Source organism: Diabrotica virgifera, chromosome 6 (genome assembly GCF_917563875.1).
Source record: "Diabrotica virgifera virgifera chromosome 6, PGI_DIABVI_V3a".
Classification (NCBI taxonomy): Eukaryota; Metazoa; Arthropoda; class Insecta; order Coleoptera; family Chrysomelidae; genus Diabrotica; species Diabrotica virgifera.
Genome location: NC_065448.1, coordinates 54,702,348 through 54,722,174, shown reverse-complemented (window position 1 = coordinate 54,722,174; position 19,827 = coordinate 54,702,348). Strand labels below are relative to the sequence as shown.

Sequence of the window (19,827 nt, the reverse complement as noted above, 5' to 3'; positions counted from 1 at the left end):
AACTTAATACCGAAGGGCTTGAGGTTACGGCCAGCATACTCAAGCAGAAGACTCCAAAATATTCTACATAGAGCCAGTTTGTCAATGATCCGGGAAAGGTTACAATTTCACAGGTCAAATTTATTTTTTATTGAACAAGACATCGTAAGTATTAAAGATTTGCTTTTCGGAATGATATCAAATTCTGATTTTGATCGAATTATTTTTAGTTTACACATAATTTATCAAAATTCATATCAGAAACAAAGAAATATACATTTAAATAAATTTAATATTCTTTTAGAACAAAATAGTATACATACTTTTGATAACCTAAATAGAAATAATGACATATTAGCGACAGTTGTCAATCTATCAAATAGACAGTTAAATGCAACGGAGAATTTGGTATTGTCAAAGGGTTTAAACTATGCTGTTACTCATCCATCTATTCCAAAATTAGATATAATTAGTTCAGTGGAAAAAATATCACAGTGTTTACCAACTCATGAAAAAGAACAGTATAGGGTACTATGTAAACTTGAATTGGAAAAGACAAATCAAATTGAACAGAACATCAGTAAAGAGGAAATTAAAGCTTTAAAAACTTTAAAAAATGATGACTCCATAACGATCCTACCAGCGGATAAAGGAAATGCAACTGTAATAATGGATAAAATACAATACGAGGACAAAATTACAGATCTAATTACAAATGGACCTTATACCAAATTAACGAAGGATCCAACGAAAACACTGGAAAACAAAATCTATAGAACTTTATTCAAATTTAAAAATGATCTAACATACTATCAAAGAAAATTAATTACACCTCATTACAGTAAGTCACCACATTTTTATGGAGTACCGAAAATTCATAAAGCGAACATACCACTTAGACCCATTTGTAGTACCATCAGTTCTCCTTGTAGTGAACTATCAAAATTTTTATTAAACATTATAAAACCATTTGCTAATAATGATGACACATTTATAAAAAATACAAAACATTTTGTAAACAAATTATCAACTATTGAGTTTAATCCAAATAATATTTTAGTAAGTTTTGACATAAACAGTTTATTTACAAATGTGCCATTAGATAAAACTTTAAACATAATCAAAACGAAATTAGAGAATGATGATACATTGACAACTAGGACAAAACTAAATGTATCAGCTATAATGGAGTTATTGACATTATGTACTAATAATACCTATTTTCAACTAAATAATGAATTTTATAAACAAAATTTTGGTCTAGCAATGGGCTCCTCTTTATCTCCATTATTGGCTAATATATTTATGGAGGATTTCGAAACTAATATCATTTCTAAACAAAATTTAAAACCCACTGTATGGTGGAGATATGTAGATGATGTGTTTTCAATATGGCCTCATAGATCAGAATTGTTGGATATATTCCTGAATATTATAAACGATCAAGAAGAGACAATAAAATTTACAATGGAAAAGGAATATAATAACACACTGCCTTTCCTCGATGTTTTAGTCTTAAAGAAGGATACTGGATATGAGACTCAAGTGTATAGAAAACCAACACATACCAACAGATATCTCAATTACAAATCAAATCACAACATCAACGTTAAAAAGGGAATCATAAAATCCTTATATGATAGAGCCAAAATTACTTGTTCTAACGAAAATTCCTTTTTAGAAGAAAAACAATTCTTAACATATGTGTTATTAAAAAATGATTATCCTTTATCGTTTATAAATAAGGAATTGTCAAGATTGGATCGAATGGAACAGAACAACATAGAACTGGATCCTACAACATTCACAAGAAATAATACGAGGAAAATATCAATACCATACATAAAAGGACTATCCGAGAAACTTAAAACAATAGGAAATAAATTCAACATTTCAACAACATTCAAAACAACCAACACATTGAGATCTATTCTATCTAAAACTAAACCTAACAATGAACAAGAAAGGACAAAGAATTGTATTTATAAAATACCTTGTGAATGCGAACAGTTTTATATAGGTGAAACATCAAGACCATTAAACGTTAGAATAAGTGAACATCAATCTTATATTAAAAATAGAGAATTTGATAGATCTCAAATATGTCAACACGCATGGGATAATGAACATAGAGTTCAGTGGAGAGATTCAAGTATAGTCCTGAAAGAAACAGATAGTAAAAAGAGAAAAATCAAAGAAGCGGCTCTAATTATGCTAAACGAAACCAATTGTGTCGCAAATTCCTCGGTGGAATGCAGTAGGATATGGATACCCATACTGAAGGAGGAAGTCAATAGAAAGAAAATACCACAATTAGTAAGTCAATAGTCGAGTTAGTACATATTTTATATTTTAGTATTACTTATATACCCATGTATTATTGATATTATTTATAATTTAAACAAAATTATAGTAAAGTCAGAATTTGGTATTAATTTTGAGAGTAAATTAAATGTAAGACCAAATACTTACGATGTCGGGATAGTATCACGAGGTTTTTCCTGGTTTTCCCTCGTGATTTACTATGAGATCTCTAACGCGAGAATTTTAATGTCACCGTTGCATGTGGTTGTCTTTTTAAAGACAGATCACATGCTATGATTTTTTTGTGACGGATATTCTTGAGTTGGGGTTGATTTCATGTAATCGAATGAACTATCTTTCAATAAAGTCGTCCCAGGAACGCAACTCATAAATATTGGCAATATCATTTTAAAGTCTTCTACTTTAAAATGTATCATGTGTATCTGAATTGCCGATATAAATGAGTCAAATTAAATAAATTATTAGAAGAATTTTTTTTACTAAGCAACAACATTTTTGTTTATATTAATAGTATTTTGTATTTTGACAACGGCACCCGATTTGGGCGTCGAAACGTTAATAAAAAATCATTTTTTAATAATATTGTGGCTTATTTCCCATTCTAAATAGTTAAAAAATATATATATATGTATATATAAAAAACTATGTAAACTTGAATTGGAAAAGGCAAATAAAATTGAACCGAACATCAGTAAAGAGGAAATGAAAGCTTTAAAAACTTTAAAAAATGATGACTCCATAACGATCCTACCAGCGGATAAAGGAAATGCAACTGTAATTATGGATAAAATACAATATGAGGACAAAATTACAGATCTAATTACAAATGGACCTTATACCAAATTAACGAAGGATCCAACGAAAACACTGGAAAACAAAATCTATAGAACTTTATTCAAATTTAAAAATGATCTAACATACTATCAAAGAACATTAATGACACCTCATTACAGTAAGTCACCATATTTTTATGGAGTGCCGAAAATTCATAAAGCGAACATACCACTTAGACCCATTTGTAGTACCATCAGTTCTCCTTGTAGTGAACTATCAAAATTTTTATTAAACATTATAAAACCATTTGCTAATAATGATGACACATTTATAAAAAATACAAAACATTTTTTAAACAAATTATCAACTATTGAGTTTAATCCAAATAATATTTTAGTAGGTTTTGACATAAACAGTTTATTTACAAATGTGCCATTAGATAAAACTTTAAACATAATCAAAACGAAATTAGAGAATGATGATACATTGACAACTAGGACAAAACTAAATGTATCAGCTATAATGGAGTTATTGACATTATGTACTAATAATTCCTATTTTCAACTAAATAATCAATTTTATAAACAAAATTTTGGTCTAGCAATGGGCTCCTCTTTATCTCCATTATTGGCTAATATATTTATGGAGGATTTCGAAACTAATATCATTTCTAAACAAAATTTAAAACCCACTGTATGGTGGAGATATGTAGATGATGTGTTTTCAATATGGCCTCATAGATCAGAATTATTGGATACATTCCTGAATATTATAAACGATCAAGAAGAGACAATAAAATTTACAATGGAAAAGGAATATAATAACACCCTGCCTTTCCTCGATGTTTTAGTCTCAAAGAAGGATACTGGATATGAGACTCAAGTGTATAGAAAACCAACACATACCAACAGATATCTCCGTAGTATTTTGTATTTTGACAACGGCACCCGATTTGGGCGTCGAAACGTTAATAAAAATCATTTTTTTTTAATAATATTGTGGCTTATTTCCCATTAAATAGTTAAAATTGTAAAAATGCCACAAGAAAATAGCTTCAGAACAACAACAAGGTTTGTGGTGGGTGGAGTATACATTCCTCCACAATCTTCACGAGATACTTACAGTTTGCATTGTCAATCTATAGAAGATATTACCATACGTTACACTTCACTTAACATATACATATTTGGCGATTACAACCTACCCAATGCAACTTGGCTGAATGACGAGTATGGATTAATGGTTCAGTGTCCTGGAGGGGATCCTGCAATAGATGTTGCTCAAGAGTTAGGGTTTTTAAAATTCTTTCAACACATTAATGTTCCTAATAATCGTAATGTATTTTTAGATTTGGTTTTTTCAAATGTTAGGGAATTAAATGTTTTGAATGCAAAAGATCCTTTGGTAGACCCTAGCCAACACCATGTGGGTTATGAGTGTTTTTTAAACTTAGATTTAACTGATTCAAAAAATTTAAAATATGAATTTTTTTATGATTTTGTAAATGGAAACTACGCTGAACTCAATAACTTCCTTGCATCCATGGATTGGCAGAACTGTCTGGTTGAGGGTGTTGATAATTCTGTGGGTTTGTTCTATGATGTTCTGTTGACGGGGATAGCATTGTTTGTACCATTAAAAATATTCAGAACATCTTCCTTCCCTAAATGGTTTTCCCACGAACTCAGGAATTTAACGCAGGAGAAAAAACGTGCCCACTCTATGTACATGAGAAGTCAGTCTGATGCTGAATATGTTAGGTTTTCTCGCCTTAGGGCTGAGTGTAAGCGTTTGTCTGATATATGCTTTAGTGGCTATATGGGTGGAGTAGACATTAGCTTAAAAAATAACCCTAAATCATTTTGGAAGTTCATGAATGACAAGCGAACTACTCATAGCTTACCAAGCTCTTTATTTTATTTAGACCAATCAGCATCTAACGGTCAAGATATAGCAAATTTATTTAAGAAGTTCTTTCAAACTGTTTACTTGCCTAATAATGGTCAGCTCCGGGTGCCCTGCTACCCTGAGGGTAGCAATGTAAGTACATGTATTAGACCTGCTGCGATATCCATAATTGAAATTTTTGACAGTATAAGTGATCTTCCCAATAAGCTGTGAGCTGGTCCTGATGGTGTGCCTAATTATCTTTTGAAAAAGTGTGTCTGTACTCTAGTCATACCTTTGCATTTACTGTTTAACAGGTCTTTAGCGACATCTATGTTTCCGGCTGCTTGGAAGGAGAGCTACGTTATACCTGTTTATAAAAATGGGCAAAAGGATAACATTGAAAATTATCGCAGCATTCAGTCTGCAATACCCAAACTTTTTGACAGCCTGGTGGCCAAGCAGCTTTCTTGGTTGTGTAACGGATTAATTTCCGATTCGCAGCATGGCTTTCGCATAAAAAGGTCTGCTGCGACGAACTTGGTCGAGTATCAGTCTGACTTATTGTGTCAAATGGAGGATCGTAAACAGATAGATGCCATATACACGGATTTTTCGAAAGCGTTTGATCGTGTTGATCACCAGATACTCTTGGAAAAGCTGGTGTCTGTGGGTTTTGATGTTAACTTTGTCGAGTGGATTAAGAACTCCTCATCGGGGCGTACTCAACGAGTGAAGATTGGTAGCTATTTATCTGACATTATTACAGTAAGCTCCGGAGTTGCTCAGGGTGGCCATACTTCTCCGCTTCTTTTTATCATCTTTGTTAATGATATAAATAATTGCTTTTTGAATAGTAAATGATTAATGCTAGCTGATGATCTGAAATTCTGGTGACCTGTGGATGGTTTGTTCGACCAGGCGTTGTTGCAGGAGGATCTTGATAGACTGCAGGAGTGGTGTGTTCGAAACAAACTTTTCTTGAATGCCAGGAAATGCTGTTTTATAAGCTTCTTTCGGAAAGTCAGTAGAATTGAATCAGGTTACATCATTAATAATCAGCCACTTGAATATGATGTATCTTCCGTTAGGGATTTGGGTGTTGTTTTGGATGAGAAGCTTTCTTTTGTGGAGCATATAAATGCTGTATCTGTGAAGGCATCTAAACTTTTGGGATTTGTTACAACCAATTGCAAATTATTCTGTATTGAATCTACTAGGCTTGTTTACTGTAGCTTAGTAAGGTCCCTCTTGGAGTACAGTTCTGTGGTTTGGTCACCCTATTTCCAGACTCATATTGATACTATCGAGAGAATACAACATAGATTCTTGAGATCATGTGCTTACTATACACAAACTATCATTGTCAATCACGATTATTCTTTTCTTGAACAACAGTTGTCCCTACCTCCACTTAAGGTACGCCGTGACATAGCAGGTGCTGTTTTCATTTTTAGGATCATAAATGGACTTATAGATTCTCCCAATCTTTTAAGTCAGATTAATTTTAATGTTCCTTATCAAGCTCTCCGTTACCATAATATGTTTAAAATACCTTTCCATAGAACATTGTATGGCGTTCACAACCCACTTGATAGGTATATGGGATTATTAAATAATTACGAACTTGATTTATTTAATATAACTCTAAATTAATTAAAAAGATCTCTTGCTCTGTGATGTTATTTTTATACTCTTAAGTGTTATGTTTGTATGTTGTATATTTTTTTGTAGTCAATATTTATGTTATATATTAATTTTCGTGACATATGAAATTTTTCAGTGTTTTTATACTTTTCTAACTCTCTATTTTTTAGATTAATTAAGGCTATGGGTACATAATTCGCAAATATTTTAGGTGTATCCCTACTTTTTCTGTCTTTACACGGCAAATTACGTGTAGTAAAATTCACACTGGTGTGGATATGTAAACATTACTAGAATGTCATTCTACTTGAAAATGTCATAATTAATTTAAAGAGATGGCTTTTGAATGTTCTTGGATAACTGTTATTTTTATAATTGCAAATTATTAATTCAGTTAATAAATGTGATAATTTTTTCACTAACTATGTTTTCAGTGATTGTAATAATTTATTTGTACAACAAAAACTAATAATCAATCGAGAAAAGAGGAAAAGTGTTAAAGTGATTTTTTAATAATATGTTGTTATTTTGGAACGCTTACAATTTTGAACATCTCTAACAACAAAATACTTGGATCACAGGATATATCTGATGTATTCTCTGCTTGGATCTTTCACAAATAATACACAATAAATAACTTTTTATTAAGTTCGCGTCTTAAATCAATTATTTATCAAATACACTATATATCAATAATATTTAATCAATTTCTCAAAATACTCCCGATGCAATGTCAAATATTTAAAATTGTCACTGATTGTCAGTGTCTGACTGACAATATATGCTGACAATATTATATTCGGTTGAGTGCGTTGTAAGACAAAGACAGATTTGGAAAATATTACCACGGCATTGTGTTCATTTTTTTCAAATCCTGAAAAAACCAATAAATATTTTTGAAAAATTTAAACGCAGAATGAAAGACTAAATTATTACCGAGGGCCGAAAGTCCCTTAGAATAAATAAAAAGTTTATTTTGAATGAGATATTTGAATTTAAAAATCACACTAAATTTTCTCTTAGTTTTTTCACCCCTGTAACTTATTAAAATAAACATTGTAGAAGTTCTCAGGGACTTTCGGCCCTCGCTAATAACGTAATCTTTCATTCTGCGTTTAAATTTTTCCAAAATACTTATTAGTTTTCTCAGGATTTGAAAAAAATGAATCCCCATTTGAATAGCATTGCAGCCGAAAATACGTTCCGATCCTCTTAAGTCATATTTAACACATTGAATTTATTATTACCTTTTGGAAATGTATTAATATTTAACTGTAATTTTTCTGTTAATGAGGTTATCCCGTATAATAATAAATAAAAAATAATAATGACAGATCGTAAAACAAACGCTCAAGTGCTCAAACAACTAGGAAAACAATGCGAAGTTTTAAATTCCATAAAAATCAGGAAGTTGGAATATTTGGGGCACATGTTGAGAGGTGAAAAATACGAACTATTAAGGAATATAATACAGGGCAAAATCAAAGGCAGAAGAAGCGCAGAAAGACGTAAAACCTCGTGGCTACGCAATCTCCGTGTAAGGTTTGGATGCAGCCCAATTGAACTATTCCGGCGCTTAACCAACAAAATTATAATTTCCAGAATGATTTCCAATCTGCGATAGAAGCGGAACTTTAAGAAGAAGATTTTACTATATACTTTATATAGTATTTATATTTTACTATATACTATATAGTTTATTATTATCTACATAAAAATACGATTAGTATAAATAATAAAGTTAAACAGTGAAAAACTTTCACGTGGTACAATAGTTGTAGGCATTTTAATATTTTAAAAAGGCACACAATAAAAACAAAAATAACGTATTGACGAAGTGAACACTTTTCAGTAACTAACAGCATATCATTATCCAGGTACATTCATTCCAAATAATAAACAATAAAATAATAAAAAAAAGTCATAAAATTTAATCTGCGGTACATCTGTGCAATTTGGCAAACGCAAATTTAAAAGTTCTGACTCTATTGCCAAATCTATCCAGTAATCTATCAGGGCAATTGCCGCAAAAAATTTTCTAATAACTAACTGCAATTAATATCAAAACAAACAACAAATAATATTTATTCGTTCGTGTTTTACATAAATTAAAAAATGCAAAATCCATAAAATAATGAAAAAAAGGTAGTTTTCAAAGCTTTCTCTGTATATTTGGAGCGTGCAACATATTATACATTATATTCATTATAATCACATGGCACCACTGTCAAACTTAAATTCAACGTTCTGTGAAAATTTAATGTGGCTAACATCTCGGACACTCCAACTTAATGATGTCCTTGATATTATTTTATACTTATTTCTATGTATTCATCATCAAGGCTTTTTATTCCGGATGGAATGTTTGCCGCTCCTACTTAGAGCTCTCTGCTTTTCCACTCATTTCAATAATTTCAGTATGTGCATAGTTCCCTCCAGTTTCCCACTTTCAGGATTTTGATGTCACTCATGACCTGCTCATGTCATCTCTCTCTGGGTCTTCCTCTTGGTCTTTTAGTTTCTGGCTTCCATCTGGTAACCTCCTCAATCAGTAGGTCGTTTTCCTTCTCTTTTGTGTCCTCGCCATCTCAGTCTCTGCGCTTTAATAAATCTAACTATATCTTCTCCCTTCATTATGTCTCTTAGTTCATGGTTCATTCTTCTCATTTCTCCATTTTCCATTCTTATGGAACCCATAATTCTTCTGAGGATGTTCCTTTCGAATATTTTTAATTTTTCTTCATCTTTATCTGTAAGGCATATTGTCTCAGCTGCAATGTAACTACTGGTCTGATTGCAACTCTTTGTATTTAAAATTTTTGTATTTCTGGATAAGTTCTTGTATTTCATTAGTCTCTATAATATCTTCAGTATGTTTTGTTGCCTACTAGTATTCGCTCTATTATTTCTTCACTTCTCTTATTCTTGCCATATACAATTTTATTACTCGAAAATATTTAAATTGTTAAACTCTTTCAAAAGTGTAGTTTTCTATCTTGATTTATCTTTTTGTTAAGATATTTAATTAGATATTTTGTTTTTCCTTGTCTCTTCCCGTAAGAACTATGTCATCTGCATATGCTACTATTTGTGTTGAGTAGTTGGTTATAATAGTTCCTTTAATTCCGCTGGCCTTGACTGTTCCTTCTGCTGCTGTGTTGAATAGTGTGGTTGACAGGGAATCACCTTGTCTCACTCATGTTTCTATTGCAATTGATTTTGTGCTATCCTCTTCTGTTGTAATTTTTATGTATTAAGTATAATATATTCTTTACTTGTTGTGAGATGGTATACAAAAATGTTACTCACGTGTGACAGAAAATATTAATATATCCATTCTTTTCATTGGACTTAAACCCGATTCTCATTAGACGTGCAAGGAACCGGACCGGCAACGGCAAGGCACATGCTCGGCAAAGATTGTTTCGAAAAGAACGTGGCATGCAAAGCCCGTCGCTTGCCGGTGCCTGGCACGCATAGTGTGAATTACATCCCGTGAAGTGCATAAGATTTTATGTAAAATGTATCTTGCCGAGCACTTGCCTTGCATGCTAGAGAGAATCAGCCTTTAGTGGTTGGATCGAGCTTGTGAAGCGCTACCACACACATGAACTATTTTCTTTACCAGTGTTAAAACAGTGATGCCACAAAGCATTCTGCTTTTTTCTAGATAATTATAGTACTCCTTACGTAACCATTATGGATGAAAATATTATAAATATATTGGTTTTTCTCTTCTACTATTGTATGATTTACTTTCATCAGTTCTCTTATTTTACTGTTAGTAACTCTCTCCAACCTTGATTTCATGCCGAACGTCCCCAGAAATCCATTTCTGTTGCCCAGACTTTCTTGTATCATTCTTTTATCTATGCACTATACGCTCTGAGCTTCGCTGGTAGCGCTTACTAGCGGATTACTAATGCAACTTTCGCCGGAAATTTTTAAATTTATTATTTAATTTTTATCGCGTAATATTTACAACGCAAAAAAGTAATTAAATCGTAATAGATTTTTTAAGATTTTGCTAATCATTTTGACGTTCTATAGATGAAATATTAGTTTCTTACTTCGGATGCTTTCACAATTATCGTGTAGATGGCGCTTAGATTAATAGATTAATTTATAATTACATATTATGATATATTAAAAAAAGTTAAATTCAGTATTTAAAACGTAAGTATATTTAAGGTAAAAAAATATATACCACAACTTTGACCAACTAATATTTTTTCCTATTAATGTTTTTAATTTCAGTGTTTTTAAATTAATCACTTTGACATTTATGTCCCGACACTGAAAAGTAAAAGGGACTTAAAAGACTATATATATATATATATATATATATATATATATATATATATATATATATATATATATATATATACTTTGACATTTATGTCAAATTTCCAACATTAGTTCACTAACTTGTCACTACCGGCGCCCACGAACTTTTAAATATCCCCTCTATGTACGAGCTCACAGCGTATAATTGTGTTAATATATCCTACGTTTGTTACTATTTGTTATTGATTCGTCCGAAAGTATATTATTTAGAAGGGATATTACTTTCCTTCTGGTTGTTTCTTTCTTCTATCGTATCATCTACATTCCATTTTTTTGTGATGATCATACCCAGATACTTATATGTGTTACAGTGTGATAATTTCTCCAACTTCCAATACGAGGTCCTGCTGTATCCCACTGACACATATTATATTCTGTCTTATTTTTATTTCAAGCTCCCATTTTTTATATTCCTTGATTAATTTCCTTGTCATATATCTTGATCATCATCATCATCAACCCGTACGCGTCCACTGCTGGACATAGGTCTCCCTCAGCTCTTTCCATCTTTCTCTGTTTTGTGCTGCTTGCATCCAGTTGCCGACAATACGTTTCAGATCGTCAGCCCATCTGGTTGGTGGTCGTCCTCTGCTCCGTTGTGCTTCTTCTCGTGGCCTTCACTCGACAATACGTTTTGTCCATCGGTTGTCTGACAATCTGGCGACGTGTCCTGCCCAATTCCACTTGAGCGACGCGATTCTTTCGACGGCGTCCGCTGTTTTTGTTCTTTGACGTATTTCTTCGTTTGGGATTCGGTCCCTCAGGGAGACACCCAACATCTGGCGCTCCATAGCCCTTTGAGTTATGCGAATCTTGTTCACTACCTTTTTTGTGAGTGTTAATGTTTCCGCTCCATAAGTGAGTACAGGCAATACACACTGGTCAAAGATTTTCCTTTTCAGGCATATGGGCAAGTCCGATTTAAATACATAGCTCAGTTTACCAAACGCTGCCCAGGCTAATCCTATGCGACGTGGGAGCTCGCACGTCTGGTTATCTCTTCCCAATCGAATTTCATGTCCCAAGTACTTATAAGATGCAGTCTGCTCAATATTCATTCCATCAAGAACAATATTACGATTTAGCACCAGATTAGTCATTATTTGCGTCTTGTTGATGTTAATCTTTAGTCCGACCTCTAAGGAAGCGTGATATAACTTGTTCAACATTATTATTGCATCATCCATACGATCGGCTATAAGGACGATGTCATCTGCGAATCTCAAATGACTGAGCTTCTCTCCATTTATGTTGATACCATATTCGTTCAGATCTGCCTTCTTAAAAGTGTGTTCTAAAAGGGTTGTGAACAGCTTTGGTGAGATGGTGTCTCCTTGCCGTACTCCTCGCTGTATACAGAATTTATTTGTTTGTTGATCAGATAGTCTTACGCTAGCCGTTGCGTTGTGGTAGATATATTTTATCATGTTAGTATAGCGATAATCTATTCGGCATTCTGTCAATGCTTTTAACATTTTCTGCTGGTTTATGGTATCGAACGCTTTCTCGTAGTCCACGAATATCAGTGCCAATGGTTTGTTGTATTCCGCAGACTTCTCGATCAAGTTTTTTATTACCAGTAAGTGGTCGTTAGTGCTGTATCCGGATCTGAAGCCAGCTTGTTCTCTAGGCTGATAGAAGTCTAACTTAGCCTCCAGTCTCTTTTTGATAATTTTTGTGAAAAGTTTATATATGTGTGATAGCAGACTGATAGGACGGTAGTTTTTTAGATCTGTTATGTCACCTTTCTTGTGCAATAAAACAATGACTGCATTGTTCCATTGAGAAGGCGTTTTTCCTTGGTAAATGCATTCGGTGAAAAGTTTGGCCAAAACCTGGATAATTTTATTTCCACCTTGTTTGATTGCCTCGATCACTACTCCGTCATCGCCAGGGGATTTATTATTTTTCATTTCTGAAAGTGTCTTTTTAACTTCGTATGGTGTTACTTCTGGCATTAATTCTGATCCCTGGTTTGTGATTTTGGACAGGAGCTGATCTTGCCTTGCGTTGGTGCTCTCATACATTTCGCGATAAAATGATTCGACAACCTTAAGGATTTCGGCTCTATCCGTAGCAATGCTATTGTCTTTATTTCTTATTCTGTACATATTTTTGTTGCCAATGTTATTCGTATTTCGCCGCAAAACTTTTAAACTTTTGTTTTCTTGAATTATTTGAGTTATTTCTCTTGTATTGTTTTCTCTTATGTCTTTTCGGATTGACCGGTGGATATCTTTATTTAATTTCTTCAGTGTTGTGTAGTTGGAGTCGTATTTTTCCGTCAGTTGTCTTCTTTTACTTATTAACTCTTTGGTATTTTGGCTTAATTTTTTTATGGGTCACGACCGTCGTATCATACATATATCTTGATACTCTTGTGCTATTAGTAGTTAGTCATCTGCAAATAATAATGTGTGTACAGTATTGTTCTTTAACGACAATATTTTTGCATTTGCGATTCCAAGAGTTTATTCAAGGTAAATCTTAAATAATGTCGGTGAGAGGCAACAGCCTCATTAAGATCCTTGCTAGTTTGGAATCACTTGGAAAGGCTGTTTAAAATTTTTACCTCTTAGAATTAGCAAACATTTGTGTGTGATTAAATTTATGTTTGATTTTTATTTCGAAAACGTTTTGAAAAAAATAATTAATTTTTTTTAGTTTTTGATGTCTGACTGTAAATCACAAAACTCTGTCCCAGTTCTTTTAAAAATACGCAACGCGTTGGACTCAATCATGCTGACCCCAGAAAAGAGCAAAGATAAGGAATCTTCTAAAATATTAATTTTCAACAAGCTTCAATCGTTCACAATTTCATCAAAAGCTGCATCTGAAGCTTGGTTAAATATGATTTCAAGTATCAAGTCGTCATCTGATCATAAACCAATAGATTATTTGATAATGTTCATGCTTTACAATGTAGCACCTTTCAAGAAGAGAATAATCGAAGCCATTTTTAGAAAACGTGTTCATTCTGGATTATTTAAGATTAACAACTTGGAAAAAATGTTTGACAAGTATTTACCACAACAATTATTAAAGGATTATTTAACATCTATTGTAGAAATAGGTAAGTATTATTTGTTTATTAACCAAAACTCTTCTTCTTCTTCTTCTTATTCTTATTCTTCTTCTTCTTCTTCCTCTTTATAAGCAATTCTGCTTGTTGATTGGCGGATTGATACCTCTATGGAAGAGGTTGCCACTCCATTTTTTGCGCGGTCGGCCGATACATACTTCTAGCGATTGACGATTTCTCTCTTGCTGTTTAGACCACAAGTGTCTCCCATTCTGCTTATGTGGTTATTCCATTCTTTTTTTTCTATTTATTTAGTGTCCATTCCTTTATACACTGTACGTTACATTGTCTTCTAATGTCTTCACTCATCTCTTTCAATCTCTCAGCGCATTTCCTGTAATATGCCATTATTGGTCTGATGATTGTTTTGTAAGTTCTGCCTTTCATTTTCATATTGTGTCATTCAAGCAACCTGTGGATCTGTTTGCTCTAGTCACTTGATCTTCCACTTCTTTTTTGAGTTTTCCGTAGCTAGATAATGTGATGCCTAGATATTTAAACTCCATCACTTGTCTATTATCTGACGCTCCAGCTCTAATTTACATCTTATTGGATTTGCTGTTATAACCATGCATTTTGTCTGTTGAGGAAATTAACATGCTACATTTTCTGGCGCTTATATTAAATTGGTGCAGCATACGTTGTAAATCATCTTCACTTTGAGAGTTTAGTATTGCATCATCTGCATAGCAGATTATTTTTAAGTTGTTTTTCTCCAATTTAGTATCCTTTTTTATTATCCGGTTGGACAATAAAGGATTCAGGGAATCCCCCTGTCTTCTCCCATTGCCAGCTTCAATTGGGTCAGTTAGTTAATCTGCTATTTTTACTTTTATTGTGTTGTTCTGGTAGATGTTTTCGATCGTTTTCCTAGAGGTACCTCTCTTGAGTATAACAAATGGATAACATCCTTTAACTTGACTCTGTCAAATGCTTTCTTAAGTTCCACGAAACATAAATATGCCGGTTTATTGTATTCTAACGTTTTCTCTTGAACTTGCCTCATTATAAAAATAGCGTCGGTGCATGATCTTCCCAACCTAAAACCTTGTTGTTCTTCTGCTAATGTTATAATTTCATTCCGTTTGTTTGTTATCACTTTGGTTGTTAATTTTAATGTGTTTAATAAGATAATTCCTCTGCAATTCTCCGGGTCCGATTTGTCTCCTTTTTTGAAGAGAGGTATTAGAATGCCTAAATTTGTTTATGTCTTTAATATATTTCTTTTTAATTGTCCAACAGTAATATTATTCTTATTATATTTCAGGTTCCCATTTAGCACGAAGTTCTGGAGATCAAATAATAAAAGAATTTTGTTTAACATTATACAAGTTGCTCTTCAATCATGAATACACTGAGTCAATATATAGACGAGAAATACTGAATAATTTGATAGTACTAATAGGAGCTAGTGATAAAAAAACAGTTAATACTGTCCTTAGTATCATTTCGACTTTAGCCGATAACAAGGAAAAATTACAGCAGCATATCATGATATTAATGAGACTCCTGGAAAAACTTGATTCCCTGGACCCAACTGATGTCAAGGTTATGTTTGAAATATTATGTGGTTTAACTTGTGGACCTGATGTTGATAGTTCCATGTCAGGAGCGCAAAACGAGATTCATATCATAATCAGAAAACAGTTATGTGGCACGAAAAAATCAATCAAATACAGGTAATATCATAAATTTTTGACTGTTATGGTGACAATTTGTAGCTAAGTTAATCGTTGGACTGAAAAGGTCGAAGGCTTACATAGAAAAAAAATTTTGACAAAATTTGATTTTATTATTTAACACATTGCGTGTCACGTCGCTCATATATGAGACACAGATGTTCTGCCAGGGGCCACGTCGCTCATTTTTGATATACACGTACGACTGACTTTCATTGCCGTGGATATGACGTGGCCCCCGTGACTATTATACCGATTAAGGCGTGGCACGCAATGTGTTAATATAGTTTCCTTCGAGGGCGATACAACGATTGTGGCGGTCATACAACTTTTCAATACCATTTTTGTAATACAAATTATTGTATCTAGTCGCAAAATAACCCCCAGTTTCGGTGATTATCTCTTCATTGGTGCTAAATTTCTTTCTAGCGAGCATTCTCTTGAGGTCAGCGAACAGGTGGTAGTCACTGGAAGCCATATCTGGTGAATACTATGACTGCGGAAGAAATTCGAAGCCCAATTAATGAAAGTTTGCCATCGTTTTCATTGATTTGTGACACCGTGAGTTTTCTTGATGAAATAGCACTTTCTTCTTCAAATGGGGCTGTTTTTTCGCGATTTCGACCTTCAAACGCTCCAATAACGTAATTCAATAGTCGCTGTTAATGGTTTTTCCCTTTTTAAGATAGTCGATGAATATTATATTACGCGCATCTCCAAATATTAATGCAAAAACCTTGCCAGCCGATTGTTGTGGCTGTCCACGCTTTGGAGTCGGTTCATCACGTGCAGTCCAGTCGGCTGACTATTAATTGGACTCCGGTGTGAAATGATGGAGCCATGTTTCATCCATTGTAACATATCGACGCAAAAATTCGGTTTTATTGCGATTGAACAGCTTCAAACACTTCACAGGATCATAAATATGTTATTGCATTTGATCGATTGTGAGCTCTCGCGGCACCCACTTTGGACAGAGCTTTCGTATACCTAAATATTCATGCACAATATATCCAACACGTTCCTTCGATATCTTTAGAGTCTCAGTTATCTCGAACAACTTCAGTTTACCGGCATCCAAAATTATTTTGTTGACTTTTTTGATGTTTTTGTCGGTAACAGCCTCTTTAGAGCGTCCACTGCGTGCAACGTCCTCGGTGCCCATTTCGCCTCGTTCAAACTTAGCAAACCAAACCAACAAAGTCTTTAACCGAATTGAAACATGCTTTATTCTTTCAGGTAATATTTATTATTGTGATTTTTTAAAACTTCTGTTATAATTTTTTATAATAAGTGGAATATTATTTTTAGAGGTATTATAGCTGCAGTAGTTATGGCAAGAAGCATAGCTCGTATTTCGAGTGAAGATACTCGTGAGTTACCTAAAACTTCTATGAAAAGCCTTTCAAGTTTGCCTAGAGGCCCAGCACGAGAAGCAGGTACTTTTTATTTATATTACTATCCACTGATCCAAAATTATTGTCAATATACTGAGCTCTGAAGTACAGAGATAAATATACAGCGAACGCCTATCATTAATTCAGATATTCTTGTCAGTTTACGTCAACTTTGACTAGGTTCAGATATACTTATAAGTTTACGTCATCTTTGACTTTCCAAGATTTAGTAAACAAAATTATCATTAAAGATGGTTTTCACGGATGAACGCGATTTATGCTGGAAATGTATTTTAGAAATAGCCAAATAATTAACGGAGACTGGTTTACTCCAACCGAGATGTTTTTGAAGATTTTGTTGAAGAATTTCCCAATGTTTTGCAGAACTGTTTGTGTCGCGTTGTAGATGTTTATACAGAAACGGGAAGCGAACTCACAAGCAGGGGCAGGCAGGCCAAAAGTGCGAACCGAAGAAAACATTGAACTGGTCAGAACAGTTATTGTAGATCAACCACATACATTAATTCGGCATTTACATCAACAGGTAGATCTTTCATATGGAACTTGCCAGCTTATTCTTAAGTAAGATTTACATTTTCGTCCGTATCGTTTACAAGCCTTCCATGAAATCACCCTAAACGACTATCCCCAAAGGCTAGCCTTGTGTAATTGGTTTCTGAACAATCTCAATAATAATGATGATGTATTAGGGTAAACCTTTTTTACTGACAATGTTGGTTTCATCTTTCTGGGTACATAAATTATCAGAATATGAGGATGTGGAGTGCAGATAACCTGCATTATTTTATTGAAACGCCTTTATATCCACAGGAACTTGGAGTTTGGGCTGCTATAAGCAAGCGACGTATTGTAGGACCCATATTTTCGAAGGGATTCTAAATGTTGAAAGATACTACATATTAAGAAAACCCCCTCTGTGGCTCAGTGGTAAGAGCGCCTAACCTTTGGATCTAAAGTTCCGAATGGTAGTGAGTTCGAATCTCACCAGGGTCAGGAATTTTTTCATTTATTATAAATTAATAAACGAAAATAGTTTCTGTCCTTGTGGGATCGGTACTCACCGGAAGGACCGCAGACGTTCGGATACAATTAGCGTCTCTTTGCAAAGACAATGACGTCGACTTTGCAAAGTAACAAGACACTTACTCAACACACACACACTACACATTACACCTGAGTTAGTGATAAGTTATACAATTACGTGGCTAAAGGTTCTAGTTCTAAACCAAGGCCAGAATCAGAGAAAAAAAAACATTAAGAAATTTTAACTCCAAGTATAAATTGTGGATGGATGATGAATTAATAGAAGAAATATTTTCAGCGATACGGGACTCGAATTCATACAACGCCGCAAAATTTGAATTTTATTATGGACTTTTTCGATAATGGGGTCATAAGTTTAAATACGCCTATTATATTCCTCCTCGTTCCTGTGATTTTATTCCCTGTGATTCGATTTTTAAAACTCCTGTAGCGGATTTGGAAGATCTTGGACAAAGAATAGAGAATAGAGACTCAATGAGAAGAGTTGCGTTATGTAGAGATGTTGGTGGTGGACACATACAGCATCTTCTTTGATTTTATTTATTATTGTTACTTATTTTGTTAATTTTTGATTAAATTTCTATGTTAAAGGTTTTGACTGATTTTTTATGTTTTACAATATTAATCAAAATTAATTTAAAAACCAGTAGGTTAAAACAACACATACATAATGTTTTACTGTTTTTATAAACATCTTTTTTAAAATTAGTAATGTATTTTAAATTTGCTTCATAATAATTGTGTTTGTTTTCTAGGTAGCCTATTAGAACTTGCTAATACTTGCAGCAGTGGATATCCCGATTTAATAGGTCTGTACTATGATCAGTTAGCATCAATGCTTATTTCAAAATATCAGTTGGATAAGTTTTTCTTGGCGTGGTTGTATGAAACCGTTACCGAAGAATTTAGAAAAATATACATTTCTGAATCTTTACCACAACCGATTAACGATTTGGAAATGACTTTTCAATATACACTAAATAGGTAAGGTTTGGTATTATTAAATGTGTGCGGTGATATTGTACAAAAATTATGACGATACTAAGAAATTTATTTCTTTACCGATGGAATGTTACGTAAATATTATGTTAAAATAATTTCCCTTATTCCTTGGGAACAGATAGACAGAACATTTATTTTATTGGTATTTTTCCTTCTTCATTTATAATTACTTTAGTTCTTCTGAATTCACTGCTGGGTCTAGATTTAATATATTAAAATTTGCCACCCTTGATCCCAGTCTCACGACTGGGATCAATTTCCTTTTTCCTTTCCTAATATTATTTATTTAAATGCTCAGTTGTACAAAATCTTCTTTATTTTTTTATGTCTGATGACTTCGAAGTAGGGCTTTCCTCCTGCTTTTATTAAAACTGTTTCTTTCTCGTAGATTTGGTTTTTTCTCTTATTCCCATTTTGACAAATTCCAAATTTACATTGGAGAATTCTGCTAATTTTCTTGCTCTTGCTTCTACCCCTTCAGTACAATTTTCCTTCTTACATTTTCCCTTTTCTCCTTCCACATAGTTTCTTTTATGTCCTTTATTTTGTTGTATAACTTCTCTTATATGTATGTCTTCTCTCTTTTAGTTTTATTATAAAAAAAGTACTTTTGCTTTCTTTGGTTGCTTTAGTGAATGTTCTT

The 19,827-nt window shown here is 33.3% G+C and overlaps 2 protein-coding genes across 7 annotated transcripts in view; one reads left to right on the top strand and one right to left on the bottom strand.

The window, feature by feature from the left end:
* Nucleotides 1-19,827, bottom strand: part of LOC114343271 (heat shock protein 75 kDa, mitochondrial) — a 331,103-nt gene that overhangs the window by 77,602 nt on the left and 233,674 nt on the right. The window lies entirely within an intron of this gene.
* The window catches only part of LOC126886997 (Fanconi anemia group D2 protein), a 262,663-nt gene that overhangs the window by 43,124 nt on the left and 199,712 nt on the right, over nt 1-19,827 (top strand). The window contains exons 3-6 of one of the 2 annotated variants that reach the window (XM_050654270.1): nt 13,624-14,032; nt 15,309-15,720; nt 17,032-17,159; nt 18,938-19,166. The exons of the other annotated variant lie outside the window; for it this stretch is intronic. Of the exons in view, the coding sequence (XP_050510227.1) occupies nt 13,624-14,032; nt 15,309-15,720; nt 17,032-17,159; nt 18,938-19,166 (1,178 nt within the window). The remainder of the gene's footprint in view (nt 1-13,623; nt 14,033-15,308; nt 15,721-17,031; nt 17,160-18,937; nt 19,167-19,827) is intronic. 2 annotated transcript variants of the gene reach the window in all.